We start from the raw sequence: 22,242 nt of genomic DNA, 5'->3' as shown, positions 1-22,242 counted from the left end.
CTCCTTGACATAACGGTTGTCAGATGAGAGGTTTCCATCTGCTCCAACTGTGGGTGGGGGTTTCAGGGAAACTCGGCAAGGTGAGGTTCCAGTGAAACCACAGTTGATTTAACTGGAACTTTATGATGTTGGCACATGAGTTCCTTTTGCATAGCCCTTTTCAATGATTTTTGTGCTCGATCAAAGTCAGAATCCCTTTTCCTGGGAAGTACAATGCTAGGTAATTTATTTTGGGGACCCTGGTGTCAAAATGCAATATTTACTTCCCTATGATCAGATGTTAGTTTGGACTGGGTTTAACCAAATCAAAGGTCAAAAAGAAGAAACGTTATTTTGAGGGGGGGGGAACTATATATCAAGCTCACCTCACACACAGGGGTGTCAAGGAACAGCGCTTTAAGTCATACCGTGTAACATTCATTTTAGTAGTCCGTTTTGTCGCTTCATTGTCATTATAGCGTTTGATATGGAAGAAAAGCTGTAAAAAGGAATGCTGCAGTGCCCTGCACCCGATGATATTTTGGAAAGCAAAAAGTTGTCAGAAATAGCATCATTATTGTTTTTAAGATATATTTTTTTAGGCTTTTTTATGCCTTTTTTTATGCCGCTATGCGGCCCTCACAGCTAGTAACCTGGCCCTCAAATCTAGTAGCCTACAATGTCGAGGTCGGACCCCCGGCGAATGCTTCGCGGGGGTCCAGGCGCTCTGCTCCGTTGTAATAGCCGGGATGTGCGTTCTCTCCCACAGCCATGAGAAGCTGTTTGAGCTAAGCTATGTGTGCTAATAACACAACCTGGACTCGACGCATGCGCAGTTTGACATCAACTGCGTTATACTCCCGACCTGTGGGAGGCAGAAAAGTGCCGTAAGGCATCCAAAAAAGAAAAGTACATGAAGATGGATAGAATTGTTAAATTATGGGTGAAATAACAAATACAAATGTATACTGAACAATTAAAAGTACACTATCCAAAGGCGACAGGCATGATCGATTTTTAGGCGATATGTGTGTAAGCAATTGGACACGTGGTCTGCTAGAACATGGCAGAAACAAAGGGTCCTGCCAGAATGGCCCGGAAGTACAACCACTACGCGATAGATATAGACAGGAAATGGGGAGAGAGAGAGGGGGAGTGACGCGGGGCAAAGGTCATAGGGATCGGGACTTGAACCCGTGACACGCTGCGCGCCGCATTGGAGCCTAAGTGCTCGGACCGCTAGGCCAGCGGTCCGGGCCCGAAATAGTCATTATTAACTGTAAAATACATAAATGAACACATTTCCAATGCCTACGTCATTTTGGCGCAAGTGTCGGGGGCAGACACTCACAAATAAAGAAATAAAAAATCTTTAATAGTGTTCAGAGAAGGTGTCAAAACGCAAATTTATGTGGAATTGTTATTGTATGGTATTGACAAATACGTACATTTATGTGGAATTGTTATTGGTATTGAAAAATACACCTGTGAAAGATTATAAAAAAAGAAAATTACAGTATGACTTTAAGAGTAAGAGATCATGGATCTTGCCTTTGACCAACTCAGAATCAGTCATTTGAGAAACAAGACGAATCCAAGGCTAAGTAACAAAAAACATCAAATGTTAATCCAATGAAACGTCCTGTCCCTGACTCAATGTTATTTTTAAGTCATTTCATCACCCTCAAATAGCATGGAGCTAGAACTCCTGGCTTTCATTCAAACCAGGTATGAGTACAGTAGTGTCACTCGTACAATGCAAATATTAAAACAGCAGGCAACTGGCAAAACAGCCATTACCAGTGAGTTACTTTTAGTCATTAAATAAATCAATACCACAGGCAGAACTGGTAAACCATCTGTTTGGATTGTAGGCCCCAAAGCCCATCCAACACAGAACACTTCAGCCATGTTTAGCCAAAGCAGCTCTTACCTCCATGTCTTCACTTTATCAACTTTTGATGGGACTAATTCAGTAATGTTACGATACTCATTTACTGTCAATGTGTTTCAGGCCCTGCTTAGTTTACAGTAATGAATGATTCCCACCACAGGGGAAAAAGGTCAAAGTCTGTGGAGGTTTAAAAGGCAGTACAAACGCTGGCTGTAGCTATGCTAATCTGCTAACCTCTCTGCTTCTACCTCACAATATACGATTTAAAAACACAAACGAGCCACGTCTTCAGCCCAAGCAAAAGAGAACAGAAAGGAAGGAAGACGGAACTGATGGTTATCTTAGCACCATAAATACAGGGCAGTGTTTCAAGTCAACAGGCATATCTTTTTAAAGCACCCCCCCCCCCCCCCCCCCACCCCCCCACCCCGCAAACAACTTAGGATATTGAAAGCCTGATCACTGTTCTTTAAAAAATGAAGTCAACCACTAATACACCAGAGGAGAGACAACTAAGAGAAATAAGTGAAGCACTCAACTAGTTGTGCATTTCTTACCCTGACTGAGAGGCCATGGCCCCAACCAGTGAAACATTGGAAGGAGAGGGGGGGGGGTCAGAGTAGCTGTCGGGGAAGTGTTCTCGTCATGGTCTCTGTTGTGTCAGCTCGCTTTCGTGTCTCAACCTCCTTCTCCAGTAACAGAACGGCCCTGTTCTAGCTGTCGATTTACAGTTCCAAGCTCCAAAGTACAGTTTCTTTACTCTATTTCGACGGCACAGTGTAATTTCCTTGGAGTGGAGACAAATCTGACTTAGAGAGAGGGGAGGTGCCTGCTTGTTCTAGGGAGATACCAAGTCAGCAAACAGAGAGAGGGTGGTGGTGGTGGTGTATGTGTGTGTGTGGAGGGGGGGGGTTGCTGCAGGCAGGGAGGGGTACAATAGGTGAAGTCAGAGGAGCCAGAGCCTTTTGTTTCCATTTGAGTGAATGCGTGATGATAAGTATGTGGGGGGTAAAGCCTAGGTGAAAAGAGAGAGGCTGAACGTGCAAAAAAAAAAGTGTGACTGAATGAATGATAAAGAGGAGATGCTTGTACAAGAGAAAAAACAAATTGGCTTGTTCTCTCTCCAATAGGAGCACAGGTGACAGACACAATCCCACTGTTTTTTTCAAGTTCACACAAATCTGGGCTGAATGTGGTAATAAAATAGCAATGTTCTTTCATTGTTTAATCAAGGATGCAAATGAGTCCATTCATTCATTAATTGATTATGCAAAGGGCATGATGAACCAAAATGCTAAAGCGCTGCACTGCAGCAGGAAAATGATGATGGCTCATTATTTTATGACAAACGTTAACTCATTTATCTGGCTGTGCTACTTGCATCTTTGACTTTAACACAAAGAAAGGACAGTTGAGAAGCAGAAATTAAAACTCCCTGTCGACAAACAACTCCCATGATAAATTAGTTTCTACGAGGCTCATTAAAGAGAGCGTCTTGAGGAAAGAGAAACCCCAGCTCGCTGCTGACACGGGAGAGGGCGGGGGGAGACGATGAACCGATATCACCTCTCACTAAAAATGGAACGGTCCGCCTCGTTCCATAAAAGGAGATGTTATTTTATACCGTGGAGCCTCTCCTCCTTGTGATGTCACTGCCCTCAGGACGGCCCAGCCAACCAGGGCCCGTCTTACCGTCAACATCCTCCCTCCCCCACTATGCCCCGAGCACAGGGCACAACACCAGTGGAGTCTTTTAAAGAGACATTGCAACATTTTCCAACAGGACAAGTGGGAGGAAACGTACAACTACAGGTTGTTAACAAACGGGAGACATTTTCATCAGCTATGTGATGACACACACAGACAATGTGTGTATTGCAAGGCGCCTGTATTCCACTTTAAAAGGCCCGCAAAAGGAGATTCCATTAATAGGCCAGATTTTACAAGGGTGCGTCATCTAAATAGAAATTGTTTAAGGATTTTTAGAGGCTATTTTAAAAAGACACTGGGCAGAATGTGGACCATTAAATACATTAAAATAAATTCATAGGTTTTTCCTGATAGATAAAAGCACATAATGTAATAAAAGTACGTGATTAAGTAAGTGTATATAAAATATACTATTACTTTCCTAGCTTGAAGTCCTTCCTTTCACACCATACTTATCTGATTTAAAAAATGTCAACTTTCATAAAGTACAAAATAAATAAATACGTTCTCTCTCTAAGAGAACATGACAAAGAAAAAACAACATGAAACTAAGGTTTACCAGATCCCCAGGGCTCTTTACATGATCTCCTCCTTTTTCCCTCTTACGCCGTCTCTTCACCAAAAATAGCCGATCTACAAGCTCACAACGTTGCAGTGGTGGTAGATTTGCTATTTTTGCCCCCCGAATAGGGACGCTAGGGTTCATGTGGTTAAATGAATATCTCTTGACACCTTAAGATCATCCAATTAAATACGGCAGTAGCAATATAAAAAAAACAAAAATCAGTACCCGTCTATGATAATGAAAACACTGAGGCTACATTTTTTAAAAGAAAATAAAAATAGAGGAAAATAATCTGCACTTGCATCGTCAAGCGGAAATCTGACAAGTCCCAACAAAAACAAAACCCCAATGCCTCCGAGTTAAAATGACAACACACCTTCCTTTCATGAGCCACTCCACTCTAAACCTCAACCCAGGCTGATGTAACAGGCTAACGTAATAGGACATGGAAATGCCCCAAATAACCTGATCAGCAACAAAGGAAACCACATTTATATAATCGCAACTACACTCAGATTTCATTATTTTTCAACTGCATTACACATATACGTTTCATGGTGTTGTTTTCAAATCAGTGGAGTTAAGAGGGCATTTTCTTGAAAGAATTTAAAGAATGAGCACTCGCGTGCAAAACTGCCACAATACTAGGCCTTAATTGGTGGACAGCTCTGGCTTCAGTGATTCATATGATACGAAGCTGCTGAGTGAAGGCATTCCAGAGGGTGTGTTGGTTCAAAAACCACCTGCCTGATTTAGGCTGTTGGCACACGGAGGGATGCCAATCAAGAACAGGTACTGGTCTGAGGCATTAGCCGGAGCACATCGAAACACCCTTCTGCAGTATTGGATAACTTTTAACCAACCACTTAAATTGAATCTATCCATCTTATCCATGATATGCTCCCTCCAAACAATATCTAAACATTTAGGAGAAACAGATGTGGGCTAATGTCCTACAAGCATGCAAGCATTCATAAAGCATTGAGTTCCATCCATAACTCCCTCTTTCATTGGTGTTTCGCCTTGATTGCGTCTAAACCCTAACATTTAACATCACTAAAACTATGCCTAAACCTAACCTCACAAACACTTTCCCTAACCTTAACCCTACCCTCACAGAAATTATGCCTAAACCTAACCTCAAACCTCTGTCCGCCTGGGCTAAACACCAGGAAAAGAGACTCTCCCCTAACTCCTGAGCCACTGCCGCCCCATTTTCTTTTCTTTTTTAGGGCATTTGACAGCGACAGTGGAGAGAGACAAGACATGGCAGGAGAGAGAGAGAGGGAAGGGCTGAGTCTTAATGGCATGCACTCCACCAGGTGAGCCACCAGGGCGCCTCCTTCACCCATTTTCATGCATTGGTCCTAACTATTAATGCTCATTATGAGATGGCAATTTCTGTCAAATTGCTGTGCATTTCCGAGGTGGGCTGTGTGGATTCAAAGTTAATGGAAACTAGGCTTCAGAAACGACAGCCTTTGTCTAATGCTAATCTACAGCACAAAGCATATCTGTTGCTTTGTATCTTTGTAGCTGAAGTTGAAACCAGCTCAACTTTTTTGTAGCTGTTGTAGCTTTTGTAGCACCTACAAACATTGGATGTATCTTTGTATCTTTATGTTGCTGGCTTTCATTGATAAAGAATGGTAGACTGTAGCTTTGTATCTGTGTCAACACGGCATTACTGGAAAGTTATAATGCTCAATAACATCAATAACATTTACAAAAATATTGCTTGAAATGACCACTGCTGATGTCATAGGTAGACATGCACATGTTTTAACTATCCACAGTCCACCTCTGAGACAAAGAGCTTGTAGACAGAATTGGTACCGTCTAATAGTAAGCATTAGTGAGGATCCAGGATGATGTTGAAAGAAAAGTGAAAGGTTCTTTTAAGGATGATAAAAAAAAAAAAGACATTGTTTTTTTGTCCAAATATGAAGCAAATGTTACGTTTTGGCCAATACATTTTTTTTCCTGTATTTTTCCTCCATAAAAAGAAGTCGTCCTATCTATTCGGTCAATGATAAACGTATTTATTGTCACGTCATTCGGCATGGATATACTGTAGTTTTGTGATTAAAAAGGATTATTAAAAAAACTGTTCAGATGATTATATTTTAAGATAGTTACCGTCTGCAACAGTGTCGTTTATATATTACTAGACCATACCCGGTCGACGCATCCGTGGGGGGATATGCGCACATGATCTGGCTACCCGGGAGGAAGTTCGTCCCATAGCTGGGCAGCCCCGTAACCATGGCGACATTCTTTGACACAAAAGCGCTAAGAAGCTGAGATTTGATGAAATTGAAAAACAGTTAAGTTCAGATGGTAATGGTCAATGGCTGTGTGCAAAATCAGAGCAATTGGTCCAGCCACTGAGGAGAACCGGCTAGCTTCACCTACGCTTCACCTACTCAAGACGGTTACTAGAATTATAGTATGATATTTAACTTGTATATAATTGTGTAACTGGTTGCTGCTGCTACCTAACTGATAAGGTCTCCATGATAGACAGTGCATCATTGGTGAAAACTCCTTCCCCCCTCCTTCTTCTGTCCCCCAATAATATTCCTGACACACCTCTACCTCTCCCCTTTTTAATTCCTTCCTTGGAGAGAGAGGAATTGATGCACACGGATGTCTAATCAGGACGATGAACAAACATAGACCAACTCCAAAGAGAGACGATGGGTCGTTCCCATTATTCCACAAACACAACGCAAGTGTTCACCAGTTACAATTAGTTTGAGTTGAGATGAACTCTGGTTAACATATCACAACTGGATTCTATTCTTGATTGACACCCCTGCCTAGACAGCTGCTTAAATCCTTCCATTCAGACAAGGCTGCAGCATTTGAATTAACACACCCTGTGGAATGCCTCCACTCAGCAGGCCTTCATTATCTGAATCAGGAGGGGGGAGTACTGTTCACGTCCGCCAATCAGGATCCAGTAAGGTTGCTGTTCTGCATGTGGCAACATATCATTAAAATGTATTCAAGAACTAACCATCCTGACTTAGACCACGTTTATCTTAAGAACATATTAAGACCTGGAACGCATCTGTGTCACTTTGGATTTCTTGGGCTATTCAAAAATAGCAGATATACAAGCTCATATCGCGGCACCGAGTGCCGCGCTATGAGCTTGTAGATCTGCTATTTTTGAAAAATCTTGAAAACATTTTTTTTTTTTTTTCAAAAAAACTGTAAGGATTTAGAAAACATTTTAAAGAATCGCCTCAGCTCTTAATGTGTTAATATCAATCTCAATGGGACATTTGGAACAAACTACTCTATGTGAAAAGTGAATGTCAGTGCTAGTGCTGTGTCGATGTATCGAGCACAAAGACAATATGAATGCAGTTACAGCTGCATGTGCAAGTTCAACTGTGTTGCAGTACCTAAAGATTGTGAATTTCCAAAGAAAATGGCCCATGTTCCCCTGCAAAATGTTGGAACAATTAGGGGTTAACTCACAGGGGTCAGTTCCTGCCCAACACTGTGGAGAGGAGACTCGGGTTAGAATGCTCCACAGTACCTCCGACTTGGCCAGGCATTCCAATGAACAAAACCCGGCCTGGAACTAAAGCTTCTCTCTGCCAATCTCTGTTGCTGCACCCCTACAGTTTAGTCGGGGTACCGGTTCAGCAGAGTGCGGGACTGGGAAGGAAGCATGTTCTATGCTATGTGTAAATATGTAAATATCTAGACTTTGCCATGGTTCTTTAATGTTAGATTATTTCCCCCTATTTCTTCTTCTCCCTTTCTGAAAAACAACAAAATGATGGCAAAAACAAATTCCACCCACTTCTGTACACCTGTACTCCAGTAATGTGACCATTAAGTTGATTGTTGATTCACTGTCTGGCGAAAAGAAGTGGCTTGCGACATCACGTCTCAGAGGAAACATGTGGTTGTCTACACCGTCTCCAGACCAAACAGTACGAGTCAACAGTGACAGTGGAATTGTGGGGGAATTAGACTTGATATAATGTGGGAAAAATGAAAAGAAAACTATTCCGATTTGGAGTTACAGGTGTGAACTTTTGAGACTGCTGTACAAAAACGGACATACGGTACAAGGTGCAAATGACTGAATAGATGATTCCATCCCTAAGATGACGCTTGTGTGTATGCATGCGTGTGCTTGAAGACGTAACCTTTATTCTCAATTAATATAGTTATGTCCAACTATTACACAGACATTTACACACGCAAACTACTGAATTAACAATAAACAAAAACATAATCTGTTTATTTTCCAATGATGTTCACATATGAGGAATTAGACTTTGTGCACTGCTCTGACATAAAGTATAGTAAATATATAATTGTCTTATCTTTTCTTGTAAGTAAAAGATGGCTTGAATAGCTAAAATACAATTGTTTATCAGGTTAGTTGGAATCAAAGGAATAATGCTGAACCACAGAAGTCTACTTGGTCCCCTCCAACTCCAAATCTCTTGGAAAATAGTCGATCTACAAGCTCACAAAGTGCCGTGTTACGTTACCCACGTGAGCTTGTTATATTTTCTGCGGATGTTCACCTATTTTGGCCGAATGTGGACCTATTCAGACTAGGGATGCTATGTGGGTAACATTTGTGGAAAACACAGACCACGGCCGGGCCCACATATAAATATATATTCTCAAGCTTTAAATTACACTTTTGGACTGTACAGTAACTTAAGTATAACAAACATTATCATAGCCCAGTACATACAGTCAGGGTTTTCTGATCTTCTGCACTACTGCACATGTGCAATAACCCTGTCTATATAATCTGATTAGACGCAGGCCTTTAAATAGTCACAATGATACACTATATGAGACAGCTTTAAGCTTATGTGAACCCCCGTCTGTTAGCAACATCATGGGAGTTTTGTTCATACATTTTCCATACATTAGTCATAAGATAGTTGCTCGGTTACTAACAGTTGGGGCTATATTTGGGATCAGTGGAATATGCTGCCCTCCATAAGGCTATAAAAAGAAACATACTAACCTATACGCTGCTATTCTGGAACATTGAATACACCCCCCACCCCCCCAATAACCAAGCAGGTTTTATCTGCACAAACATATGCAAGCATGGCCAAACTTAACTGCTGAAACAATGCAACTACGTGAATTGAGGCTTTTGCCATCTCTAAACTTCGGATTTGTTGGCTCTCTTTTTAATCGCTTGAAAATATGTTTTATCATTGATGATCTTCAAACAATTCTTTCATTTATTTTTTTCCCTGGCACTTTTATCTGTCCTTTTAGCAACTTTAGTTTTCTTTTTTATCCCCTGTAGATGCTTCGTTTTGTGCTAATAATATAACATTTATTACCATTATTCTTGAATCAGCGTTATTGCTGCCAAGGCATAGCAATTCTATCCAGGGTGTAACTGTATGAAATTAAATGACTGAGTTTAATGTTAACATTAAATTGAGTTTGAGCTTATATTGTGTTGGCTGATACTTGAAGGGACATTATTAAACATTGTAGCCAATAGCGATTATTTTCTTAGCCATTATGCCATTTTATATATATATATATATATATATATATATATATATATATATATATATATATATATATATATATATATATATATATATATATATATATATATATATAAACCACTTATACATGATAATGTGCTTAGTTACACAACAGTGTAATGCAAAAATAGAGAAAATATAAGATCACTCGCGATGTGACACATTGAGCTTATAGATGGGCTATTTTCACTTTATATCTTTAATGACAAGCCCAAAACAAGGATTGATTATTAATCGATTATCTTATAATTTTTTTTATTATAATTGATTAGTTTGATTAACTGTTACTGTCTTACACCCCTAAAAACTATATTTACAACAATCCATATGGACAAAAGATTAGACTGTCGTTCTGTTTCTGCCTTTCTCAGTGTTTCTACAATTGCCATGATGTATTTTGTGTGCAAACATCAGCATGCCATAAAGGTCTAGGGCTGCCATTCCATACACCTGATTCAAGACATTTGTTTTAAATCGAGCCGGATTTACGCCATAATCACAGCAAAGCAGGACAATGTCACAACTCACAGCCACCAAAGGCAGCTAAAGTAAGGTTTGTGGTACTTGTCACATTCACAGATTTTACTCACTGTGGTCAAATCTGTGAAACGTTTCAGCACAACGTCAGTGGTATTTCAAAGACGCACAGAACACACTCAGTTATATGGCTGGCTGCTAATGAAACAGAAGCCCCACAACAAATACACAGATAAGATTGAAAATCCTGATAGCGTCGCTATAAGTGAACTGTTATGTGTGAGGCCAGGACACAGCACGCAGTACTTTTTTTCCTGCTGTGCGAGCAACAGCACCAAACTAGGAGGAGGAGAAATAACAAGACACAGCAGTCTGATTAGATTTGAGCTAATTAAGCCAACTGTGGGAGAAACCTCAAGCTACTGGCTCGTCACAAACCCACTCTTTTATGACACAAACAAGATGTACTGTCAACAATTAGCCTAGCTTATAGTCTTAAGTTAAGGAGACCACTAACTCTGAGCTGGGAAGAAAAGAATGTTATTACAAAGCGAGGTTGCAGTAAAATAGCAGTGTACAAAAAGAACGAGGAGAGGATCCGTACCTTCCATGAAATGCACCAGGTTGAGTGGCAGATTTCACTTATTAAAATCCACTTCTGTCATGAAGGTTGCGCCTCGGAGAAGGATTTCAGGCTTGAAGACAGCTTAGGTCAGGGACTGCACAAAAAAGAAAATGGGACAAATATTTTGCGGTTATTAAAAGGACTGTCGTCATCATTTGACGTACTGCATTTTATGCCAAAACAATACTGTACTTCCTCTACATACAAAGAACAGATGATGACGCGCCAACTGACAAAGGTGACAAGCAACCCATCAACACCTCCCACTGCACTGAGCAAACCGTCTTCCTGACATGTCTAGAGAGAACATTCTTTTGTGACCTGTCTGGCTGCAGAGGAAATGGTTAGACCAGAGCAACAGAGCAAAACCTAAACAGGAAATGTTGAGGACTTCACAGCATGTTATGCTGCGAGCACTGTAGAATAAACCCCTAAAATTCTCGGCAAGCTCGGAGGCTATTTTGTGGGCACTCACTGCTTCGCCAGATAAATAATAACATCATGCTGTCCATGTGACAAAGCTGAAGGGAGCATCACATGTCTCTGTGAAATTACTTGACTTCTATAAGTTAGGTTGGTGTCTTCAGATGTAGCCTATTCATTGGCCCTTCCCCCTGCTACATGTAAAATGGCTTCCTAGAAAAGCTTATTAGCTGCCCTTTTTGCTACAGCCATAACCTATCATATTTCTTCCAGTTCCTATAGAAACAGGGGTTTCCTCAGGACAGGTACTGAGGTCTAATACCAAGTAAGTTAAATTTAGCACTGACGGTAACTCAATCATGCAGGAAAATACAGGATACAGTGGACAGAGAAAGTTTGTAGCTTGCCATTGTAAAGCATTCCTTACATGGCCTTCGTAGGTTAAAGGACTTAAATGTGTAAGGAATAGCATTGTAATACCTTTTTTTTAAGCTACAACAGTGTGTTAGCGTGGTTGTTTTCATTTAATTTGACACCTTTACAGATGAAGGTCTCAATGAACTGTCATTATGAGGAATACCTGGGCAAATTGTGCCTGTCAATTTAAAGGGCCACACCGGGTTTGTTTTTGATATAAATTTGTGTGTGTGTGTGTGTGTGTGTGTGTGTGTGTGTGTGTGTGTGTGTGTGTGTGTGTGTGTGTGTGTACACATATACATATACATAAACACAAACACACATATGTATATATATATCACATACATACACAACCAACCATACGTACACACGCACTGCAAACAAACCCAGCCCAAAAACCCAGCCTAATACAGTTATCTTCCCTAGAGATAATCCTATCATGAAAGAAGCTCAGCTCGGCTCGATAATTAAAAACATGTTTCCTGCTGATATGTATGTTATCATTGTGGTAGTGGTAGTGGTAGTGGGGGGGGGGGGGGGGGGCATCGGCCACTTGTTTATCTAGGATTAGGATCAGCGACTGTTGTTGTTTAAAACCCAGCAACTTCTAGTTGGTCCAGAGAGAGAGCATCCCAGACAGAACCAGAACAAAACATTAGACGTCATCAGCTGTAGGATAAACGATGCTATACTACCACACTGACACATTAAAAACACGACACAAAGAACATGCACGCATCAATAAACCCCTCTAGCGTCCATTTGACACTTCCCCGTCATCTGACAGTTTATATTTTGTTTATTTCTTTTTTTCAACCGATCAGCAAGTTTTTAACCACCGGGGGTGAGCAAGCAGGCGAGCTAATATGCTAAGCTAAAGAGCTAACCTGTGTGTGTCTATCAACGTCAGCTAGTAGTAGCAGCAGCAGCAGCACCTGGGCTAGGCTAACGGGCGAGCCAAAGCAACAAACCCCACTAATAAGCAGCTTGAGAATACGACACAAATGTAACATCAGCCCCCGAAATACACGCCGATCATCCATTAACATGTGCTGTGATTATATTCCAGGTAAAGGGCGACCAGTCTTACCTGTGTGCTGTTGTTTTTTAGGCCCAGAGCATTTCTAAAGCCCCTTTTTCTCTTTGTCTTTTCCTAGTTCCACTTTGACACACTGAAATCACCACTCACACAATGAGACGCTTTAAACAACCTAAGCCTCTAAATCAACGGCAACACGCGCACACGGCACGTCGTCCTCGCTCTGTAAACGTGACTGTACGTCGAGTGGGAAGACTGGCATCGTTTTGTCCATCGTTGTTGTTTTTGTTGTTTTTTTCCTCCTGTTAAAAGAAGAGAGAAGTGACTAGTGGGGCAGGGTGACTACTAGCCATGGTTAGCTTTAGCTAGCAGGTCCATCCATACAGCACTACAACACTGTCTGGATGCATGGAGCAGCTGAGATGTGACGTCAACGCGCTGTCACGTGACCCGACCCGACCGCAGGCTAAAGCTGAATTCCATTCCCCAAAACTCGGTCACTCGCTCACTCTCCTCGCTTCCTCCACTCGCGCCTAAGCCCCGCCCCTGCGAGGAGCCGAGGATTATTTGAGAGGACGAGTGGTCGAGCGGTTTCCCTCAAAGGATCGGACTAAGGCAACGGCACTCAAAGCGGCCCAATGCATATATGGCAGCGTTGCCATGTCCGCTTATTACAAGCGACTTTGTGGCTTGATTTTTCTGTAAAAGTTGCTTGTAAATATTGGCACTGTAGTTTGCGGGTTGTGGTTTTTCGGGGCTTGTTTCTAAAGCGGAGTTGCTTATTCGTTGGGCTTGTTTCCTAATGTTGTTTATAAACCAGTGGTTCTCCAACAATTACTGTTTTTTTTCCTCCCCAAAATGTTTCCCCATTTTCCTTTGTTGAAAATAGCCGATCTTCAAGCTCACAACGCGTCGCCATCTATTTTTTTATGGTCTATAGTCGCTATGTGACGAGTTGTGACTGTGAGCTTGTAGATCGCCTATTTTCAAATAGCCATCGCTTCTTTTGGGCTTGGTCTAAATAGACCTGGTTGCTTATTTCTCTCTCAAAATCTGGCAACACTAGCTTGTGGGCTTGTAGGTCCACTATTTTGGACGGGGGAAACCTCGTTCCCAGCCTCACTCATCTGAGAAGACAAGGGACTGGGGTCATTTCGCTTTGCAGAAGGAGCTTTAAACCTAAAGGATTTTTTTGGAAACTGAATTAGATACTTTTGGAACTTCAAAGTAAACCTGTGCAGTGTGCACATGTCTCTCTCTCTCTCTCTCTCTCTCTCTCTCTCTCTTATATATATATATATATATATATATATATATATATATATATATATATATATATATATATATATGTGTGTATATGTTTTACACTACACCGTTTGCATTTCACCCAAGGAAATACATTAACATGCTGACATTTTTAAGAGGTCAATTTAGTAATAGTTGGATTATGAAACTGTAATATGGAGGAATAGGGGATTGTACATATTTTTGACAATTTGCATGTCAACAGTGATTGACATCCTGAAAAACTGATTCTAACAGGAATACAACATTTTTGGCATAACACCTGTAGCACAGGTAGATCATATCAAAGCCTTTATTTATGCAGGGACGTCCTGCAGATAAAACAATATTATTAAAAGGAAAAAATATAACACAACACATAACTTGTCATATTTGTTCTTTGTAGTTGTGATTATGAATGTCTCCTACGCCAAAGTGTAAAAATAATAGATAGGCTAACCAAGAAAACCATGTTGTCACACTCAGATTATACAGGGTTCCATCTAAACTTTCAAATCATTGTAGATGATTAGCTTCAAACCACAAGATGTTCCATGAAAATCATATTGAGTAGTGCAGACAGGCTACATCTACTTGTGTTGATGCAGTGATACAGTGGTGGTATATAGAGCACAGCAGGAATAATGTAATTCAATCCAGTCATTTAGTGATACTCTCTCATTCCTGCCAAACCCTTAACATGTTCATACAAGGCAGGCTGGTTGCGTCTTCACTGATACGGGTTTTATTTTTTCCTAGGTTACCAAAATTAATACACAGTGAATGAATTTTTCATGATGCAGCTTAATTTAAAACGGTGATATAGAATCTCCACTTAATTTCTTTCTTGTGTTCCCATGAGTACAACCACCCATAAATGTTTGGCTAATGTACTGTAGGTCTAAAGCAATACATGCTGTATTTCAAGCACTAAAAGGGTAAAATTGAGGATTGGATTGTATAAAAATGTGCACACGAGTACACCATTTCCTATGAACCATCCATTTTGTAATATGATGTCACACTATGTGGAAATAACAGAGATACAATGTGGCGGATGACGGTCAAGCCAATATTTTAAAAATGTTATGTCTTGGGTAAACTGGCTGGATTGATCTTTATACAATCCTCAGGGGTTGTACAAGCTGGTATAGCAGATTATGCTTAAATCATGAAACCCAAATCTGATAACTACTTTATTTTCAAATGCATCTATTAAGTGATGTGCTGATTAGTAAAATGAATAAAAGTACACAGGGGCCTTGGTGGGAAACATTTCACATACAACAACACCAATGAAATGCATGTATCAATTAAAATCTCTTAAAAAACTCTTTTTAATGCCATTTCCAAACTCGGTACACATTTTATAAGACAGTTATGTCAGTTATACAGAGAAGGGTTGGCTAAAAATGTACAAATTCAATATGAAAAGGGTCAAAAGAGATGTCCAAGGATAGAGGACACAAAAAAAGCATAAACTATCATGTTAATATGCAGGTGAGGAGCCAGAGATGTGAAAACAAAATATACAACGATCAATCTGACCAATAAGAATCTTCTTATTCAACTGCATCATCCCTGCCAAGCGTGACAACAGTTATCAGCAGAGCAAATGTACCATCTTAAATCCATCCATTGATACAGCTCCACACACCTCTCTAAAAGGTTACCATTTCCAAAAACTTTTATCGGAGTGGACACCTAAAAACGACACTAACGAAAAAGGCAGAAACGAACCTCACAGATAAATCACTATTACTAAGCTATTTCTTCTTTTTCTTCTTCTTTGGTGGCCCTTCGTCAGAGTCACTGCTGCTTCCCGAGTCTGAGCTTCCCGAGGAGGAAGAGGAAGACGAGGACGAGGAGGAAGAGGAACTGTCCTCGCTGTCGCTGCTGCTGTCATCCGAAGAGCTGGAGGAGTCACTGCTGTCAGACGACGAGTCAGAGGACGAGCTGTCTGAACCGCTGCTGCCGCTGCTGGACTCTTTAGACCTGGGAGTGAGGGCGGTTATGTCAAACAGTGTTAGTGTACGTGCAGTCAGCACAATGTGGTTTGGTGTCCACAGAGGGCAACCACGGGTGACTCGGCAGATGGCTAAATACGCCGACGTGTGAATAATGGCCAGTTACCAGTGGTGGTAAGAAGTATTCAGATATTTTACTTAAGAGTAGCAATGCCACAATATAAAAATACTCTGTTACAAGTAAAAGGCCTGTCCTCAAAATGTTACTTGAGTAAGTATTGAAAATATACTTAAAGTACCAAAAGTAAAAGTACTAAAATGTTTGAAAATAGCCTATGTATAAAATAGGGCTAAAGTGGTTAATGTATGTTTCATAATGTAATCATTTATATCTAAAAAGTAACTAGTAACTAAAGTTTTCAAATTATTGTAGTGGAGTAAAATATTTGCCTCTGAGATGTAGTGGAGTAGAAGTAAAAGTATAGACAATTGGAAATACTCCAGTAAAGTAAAAGTCTCAAAATTGTACAATACTTGAGTAAATGTACTTAGTTACTTTCACCACTGCCAGTTACAGTCTCGACAGTGCTGAAATTTGCCCACCCACAAAGCTGTGGGTTGTGACTAGTGGGCAAGGCGACTACTAGCAGCTCCATACAGCACGACACTGTGAAAGCTGACCAGTGGGGGAGGGGCAATCATACTCGGGCACGGTTCAAAGACGCTCACCCTGCCACTACACACTACATACATCCTGTGGGATACATATCCTGACATAATGTGACATTGACATCTGTGAAATGATACTGTGGCTATTCAGTCTGAATGCTGCTTGCCTGTGTGATGTTTTTGGGGTTGGACGATGTAATAATTTCCCACTGTTCCACAGGTTTCACATCATAGCACTACACCGACCATCTCATAATACACAGTAATAAAAAAATCTCTACCTAAAATATCACTGTGATACAGTCAAAACACACCCAAGATTAGTTGTATTTATTACTTACTTCTTCTTTAATTTCTTCTCACTAATAGCGCCTTCTGTACCTGGTCTGCAAACAGACACAAAAAAACCTGTTTAGTACAGTTTTTGTTGATCAATAGAGGCAAACTGTTTTACAGCACAATAACACTGGTAAAGTGAAGCACTCATGGTGGAAGTGACTTGGTTATCTGTTATTGTCAATTATCGCCATCTAGAGGGATAAAGAATAACTACTGCTTCCTTTGTGGATGTTCAATTCAATCATGGGCATCCTTCATTTCAAGCAGTCTTTCTGAACTGCCGTGTACAGCTAGATCCAGCAGCATAATGAAAACTGCAGATATCTCAGGGGTGCAAAAGATAATTGAATGGATTTAATCAATAAAAAATGACCCATCATTTCTTTTCTTTTTTTAATACAGTAGCCAAATCTACAGCTAGAAAAATCGAAAAAACATTGGTGACAACGGCATTTGAAAAATCGAAGGCCATTGTTTTGAAAATCATGTCACGGTCCCAATATGAAGGACCGCCCTGAAGTTTTTGCATTAGATTTCACCAAACGTATCATTAGGCAGAGATGTCTGATTATAGAGACTATATGACATATTTTATATGATTCAAAATGACAACCTACCCAGTCAGATTGTTCTGTTTATTCTCATTTTCCTTGAGTCTCTTTTTCATCTCAGTTGTTCTTGTCGGTCTGTGAAGATATTTTCTCTTTCCTGTGCACTCGTAGGTCCAGTGACCAAATTCCAAACACTTCTGGCACCTCACATTTTGTTTGTTGGCCTCTCTGTAAGCAGTAACACACACAAAAGTAATTTCAAATAACTTTTAGCAGTGATTTTTTTTAATCAAAGACTTTACGTTGACAAACATAGATTAGATTTACATCTATGTAAATAGACTTGAATAGACATTGTCAATGGAACTGCAATGCTATAGGGAACAGTTCCCATCACAGTTACTGATATTCACAAACACTGCAGCAGGAAATCTCTCCACCCCTCACACCAGCTTGCAAAGTTTTGGGGACAGAGTTACAGTATGGCTGCCCCCACTCCTTTGGAATACTCTGGTGACAGAGATTCACCATGCCCCAACTCTGAACTCATTATTAAATCACCCTGAAAAAAAATCTATGAACCAAGGCCTTGGCCAGTTTTGTTTTTGGTTGTCCTTTTCAGTTTCTTCTCTGTCTACTGGGGTTATCTTGGCGCAGTATTCAAATTATTATTATTAATGTAAGGCATGCCTGGGTACTTCCAAATGATAACTACTTGATGCCCTGTATTCAGATTTTATTTTCTATTCATAGATCCTTCTAATCATTTGGACTCAGTGGCATCTGGCTAGGTTCTTCTTTATCTTAAAAATGTATATTCTTGATATATAAATTTGTTTTCTTATTCTTTCTCTAGTGGATAAATCGGAGTTTCTGCCAGTGTGCCAATGCTGTTTTTTGTGTGTGGACTATACGTTGGAGCCCAGACTTTGCCATATCATGCATGTGTATTTCTTAGTTGTACATAATAATCACAACATATGGTGATGTTCGACATTGAGCCCACAGCTCATACTGATTGAATAGAGCAGTGGTTCTCAACCATTGGTCCGGGGACCGTCAGTGGTCCTTGGGGGGTACCAGGGGGGGTCCCCAGCTACATTAGTTAACATAGCGTCACAATCATTTGAACCATTTAGCTTTGGCCATTCAAAAATAGCAGATCTACAAGCTCATAGCGTGGCACATGAGCTTGTAGATCGGCTATGAAAAATCGTGAAAATGTGTGCATATCTTATCTTTGAATATTTATATTTTTCAAGGGAACATTTTTAACTCAAATCTTTGCTTCTGGGGGTCCCTGGCACAAAACATTTTTCAGAGGGGGGTCCGCGGCCAAATGTATATCAATATAGGGGTCCTTGGCATGAAGAAGGTTAAAAACCACTGGAATAGAGCACTGGTTCTCAAAGTGGGGTCCGGGGACCCCCAGGGGTCCTTCAGGGGGTCCCCAGCTAAATGATGGACAGGAACCAAATGGACCCTTATAGGTCTATAACTCTGAGAGAGTACAAATGGAGACAAATGGACCCGCTCTCAAGAGTTAAATTAACATTGATTTTACAATATAAATTGGGGTCCCAGGGATAGAAATGCCATTAAATGGGGGTCCGTAGCCTAATGCATGTCAAACTGGGGGTCCTTGAAATCATTTTTTACGGCTAGAGCCGTAAAAAATCTTCTCTTATGGGGGTCCCTACCTTATCTTTTCAAATGGGGGTCCGTGGGCTAATAAGTGTCAATTTGGGGGTCCTTTGAGAAAAAAAGTTTGAGAATCACTGGAATAGAGGCTATGATCTAGCCCCGTTTGGAACCTCACTCTCTCTCTCTCTCCAAACGGGGCTAGAGGCTAACGTGAAGCTATCGTCAGTGGATTCAACGCTGCTGCTGATACCTCGTACAGCAATAATATAGCATATCAATGTAATCGCCATCGTCACTGAACACTGGGTTGATCAATTAACATCGTACGATCGCCGCAAGGCTAGATAACGGACAGTTTATGTGTATAAAATGGACTTACGCCTGCCGCCGAGCTATGATCCTGTGCATGGGGGTCGCCATGTTGAAACTAAGTGTTGCCAGTTTCTGTGAGAGAAGTATGCATCCAGGGTCTAAGAAACCAAGCCCAAAAGAAGCCACTTATACGCCACATGAGCACTTTCTTACAAGCTCGTTGTGAGCTTGTAGATCTTCTATTTTCAGAAACTCTTGCAATAAAATGTGGAATATTTGGGAATATTTTTTGAAACATTCTAACAAAACAAATGCTCCCCTGGACACAAAACATTTTCATGATAATATTTGAGAACCACTGGTTTCAAAAGTAATTGTATTGTTTTGGAAGCAAGCCTAAATAAGCAACTACACTTTAAAAACAAGCCCAAAAAACCGCAACCCGCAACTACCAATTTTTACAAGCAACTTAACAGAAAAAGAAGCCCAAAGTCACTTATTATAAGCCGACCTGGCAACACTGGTTGCAGTTTACTTTTTCTTCTTTGTTAGCTAGTGTTGAAGTATTCATGTTGTATTTCCGGCATTTAGTCATCAAATTGCGTTATCGCCCTCTGTTGGTAAGGATGCCAAACTGTTTAGGCCAGGGGTCTTCAACGTTTTTCAACCCATGACCCCCTAGCTGACAGAGAGATGAAGCAGGGACCCGGGCCCCACTACATATTATATAACATCATGTTGCAGATAAAACCTTTTCATAGATTGCATTGCTCCATAGACTTGTTCGACAGCACAAGTATTTTCAGACATGTGACCGCTTAAACCCTCAATACTTAGAAAACTTGTACTTGATCTGCTCTTTTTTCCCCTAAACCAAACCTTTTTGCCGAAAATAGCCGATCTACAAGCTCACAGCGCCTCTCGAGGCGTTGTGAGCTTGTAGATCGGCTATTTTCGGCTAATGTTCCCCTCAGATTAGGAATTATACGGTTCAAGTGGTTAATGTAAAAAAAAAAAAAGGTTCCTATAACAGAAACATTTGCTGCCCCCCCTGTAGTAGCTCTGAGGACTCCCTAGGGGTCCCGGGCCCCCTGTTGAAGACCTCTAGTTTAGGCAATTTGCTTGCAACTACTTTTATTTGGTTCATATTTGACAGCCACAACAAGTCAATATGTTGGTCTGTTTTGATAAGGATTTGATTTTGATTTATTCTATTTTATTGTATAATTGTATTGTTTATTGTGTGTGTGTGTGTGTGTGTGTGTGTGTGTGTGTGTGTGTGTGTGTGTGTGTGTGTGTGTGTGTGTGTGTGTGTGTGTGTGTGTGTGTGTGTGATGTCTGTCTGTCTGCTCTGTTTTGGTTTGTTTGTGTTTATAGGCATTTTATAAACATAAGAGTCTTTCTATTGTCATGTTTTATATAAATGAAATTTGCCAATAAATATCTATAGTTTGAAAAAAAGAAAAGAAAATGCAAGAGTGAATAGAGCGGAAAGTGTACTGTATGTTTTACTATGATAGGCCTTGTCAGCCTCCAGCAAGGCGTCCCAACCCTCAGACTCCAACACTCCAATGATGCTCCACTTCACTTACTTGTTACAGTGACACAGACGTATAGTTTTCAATTTTTCTTTCTTTTTTAAGTTTCTTTTTATATTAAACTTGCTATGTTGCTGTTTTGACTTTACTCAAATGACATGTTGTTTCTATTATTCTGAATGTTTTATGATGCCGTCTTGGCCAGGAATGGAATTATTCCTGGTGAAAATAAAATAATAATAATTAGCACTTAGAGCACAGTTTTAAAGTAGCAAAATAGCAGATCTACAAGCACACACTGCTAATTCACAATGTGTAGTATGACAACGGAGTATAGGGTTTTATTTAAGTGGTTAAATAAAAGTGAAATTAAAAATAAAATAAAATAAAAATTGGCACAATTAAGCTATTTGTTTATTATGGTAACCCGGAGAGCACTTTTTTTAGCCGATCGATTTTTGCCCCCATGAATACCAAAACACTCGCCCCAAAACACAGTCGCCCCGGGGCAAATCCGGCGGTATTCACCTGGGTATTCCTGAACGTAACCGCAATAAACTATGCCTAAACACTAATCTGAGTTCCCAGAAGTTTTCGCCAGCTCCTAAACACTAACCACTGAACGCACCATCAGTTCGCCTAACCGTAAAAAGCCACGTAGCTGCGCAATCATTTTTGAAGCACGGCTAGTGCGACTGACTCTCTCTGAAGAGCGGCCAGCGTGACCGCAGTACACTAACCCTAACCTTTATTCCTAACCTAACCTTAACCTCAGTAAAACGGTTCCAAAACCTAAGCGAAAAATAAAAATGCGGTGAGCATGTTTTGGGGCGAGGCTTCCGGTTACCCAGCTAATGACGTAACTCAACCATAGAGGACTCAACGAGCATGTTCCACATGCTTGTAGAAAGGTCCAGAGTCATCTAGAACTTGGGAGGCAACTCTCGCGATGCTACGTGGAGGCGTCATCGGTAAATACCAGATCTGCAAGCTCACACCGCGTCACACCGCTTCACTCTACAACGCAGTGTGAGCTTGCAGGTCGGCTATGTTCCGCGCGCGCCACCGACGCGCGACGAAGAGTAAAGCCAGGCTCTAGCGTGAATTGGGGTAAAAGAAAAAAAGAAAAGCCACTTTAGTGCAGTGTTGCCATGTTTGTTATCATAAGCGACTTTAGGCTTATTGTTCTGTAAAGTTGCTTGTCAATATTGGTAATTGCGGGTTGCGATTTTTTGGGCTTGT

General features: G+C 40.7%; 2 protein-coding genes across 7 annotated transcripts in view; both read right to left on the bottom strand.

Annotated features, from left to right (window-relative positions):
* The window catches only part of aff4 (AF4/FMR2 family, member 4), a 44,174-nt gene extending 31,097 nt beyond the window's left edge, over positions 1 to 13,077 (bottom strand). For 4 of the 6 annotated variants that reach the window (XM_084073183.1, XM_084073184.1, XM_084073186.1 and 1 more), the window contains exon 1: positions 2,431 to 2,661. In XM_084073183.1, coding sequence (XP_083929309.1) covers positions 2,431 to 2,447 — 17 coding nt within the window. In that variant the 5' untranslated portion in view covers positions 2,448 to 2,661. Of the gene's footprint in view, positions 1 to 2,430; positions 2,662 to 10,796; positions 10,912 to 12,747 lie in introns of those variants that run through there. The other 2 variants (XM_084073185.1, XM_084073187.1) reach the window with 1 other exon arrangement.
* A 2,222-nt stretch (positions 13,078 to 15,299) lies between these two features.
* zcchc10 (zinc finger, CCHC domain containing 10) lies at positions 15,300 to 19,570 on the bottom strand (the record flags this gene model as incomplete). The annotated part of the gene is made up of 4 exons (XM_084074637.1): positions 15,300 to 15,975; positions 16,958 to 17,002; positions 17,573 to 17,734; positions 19,530 to 19,570. The coding sequence occupies 4 exons, from the start codon at positions 19,568 to 19,570 to the stop codon at positions 15,747 to 15,749; spliced, it is 477 nt and encodes a 158-aa protein (XP_083930763.1). The 3' UTR covers positions 15,300 to 15,746.
* Between the last annotated feature and the right edge of the window lie 2,672 nt (positions 19,571 to 22,242).

This window comes from Gymnoscopelus microlampas (assembly GCF_963454915.1).
Source record: "Gymnoscopelus microlampas genome assembly, chromosome: 12".
Classification (NCBI taxonomy): Eukaryota; Metazoa; Chordata; class Actinopteri; order Myctophiformes; family Myctophidae; genus Gymnoscopelus; species Gymnoscopelus microlampas.
This window is presented reverse-complemented; position numbering and strand designations above follow the sequence as displayed.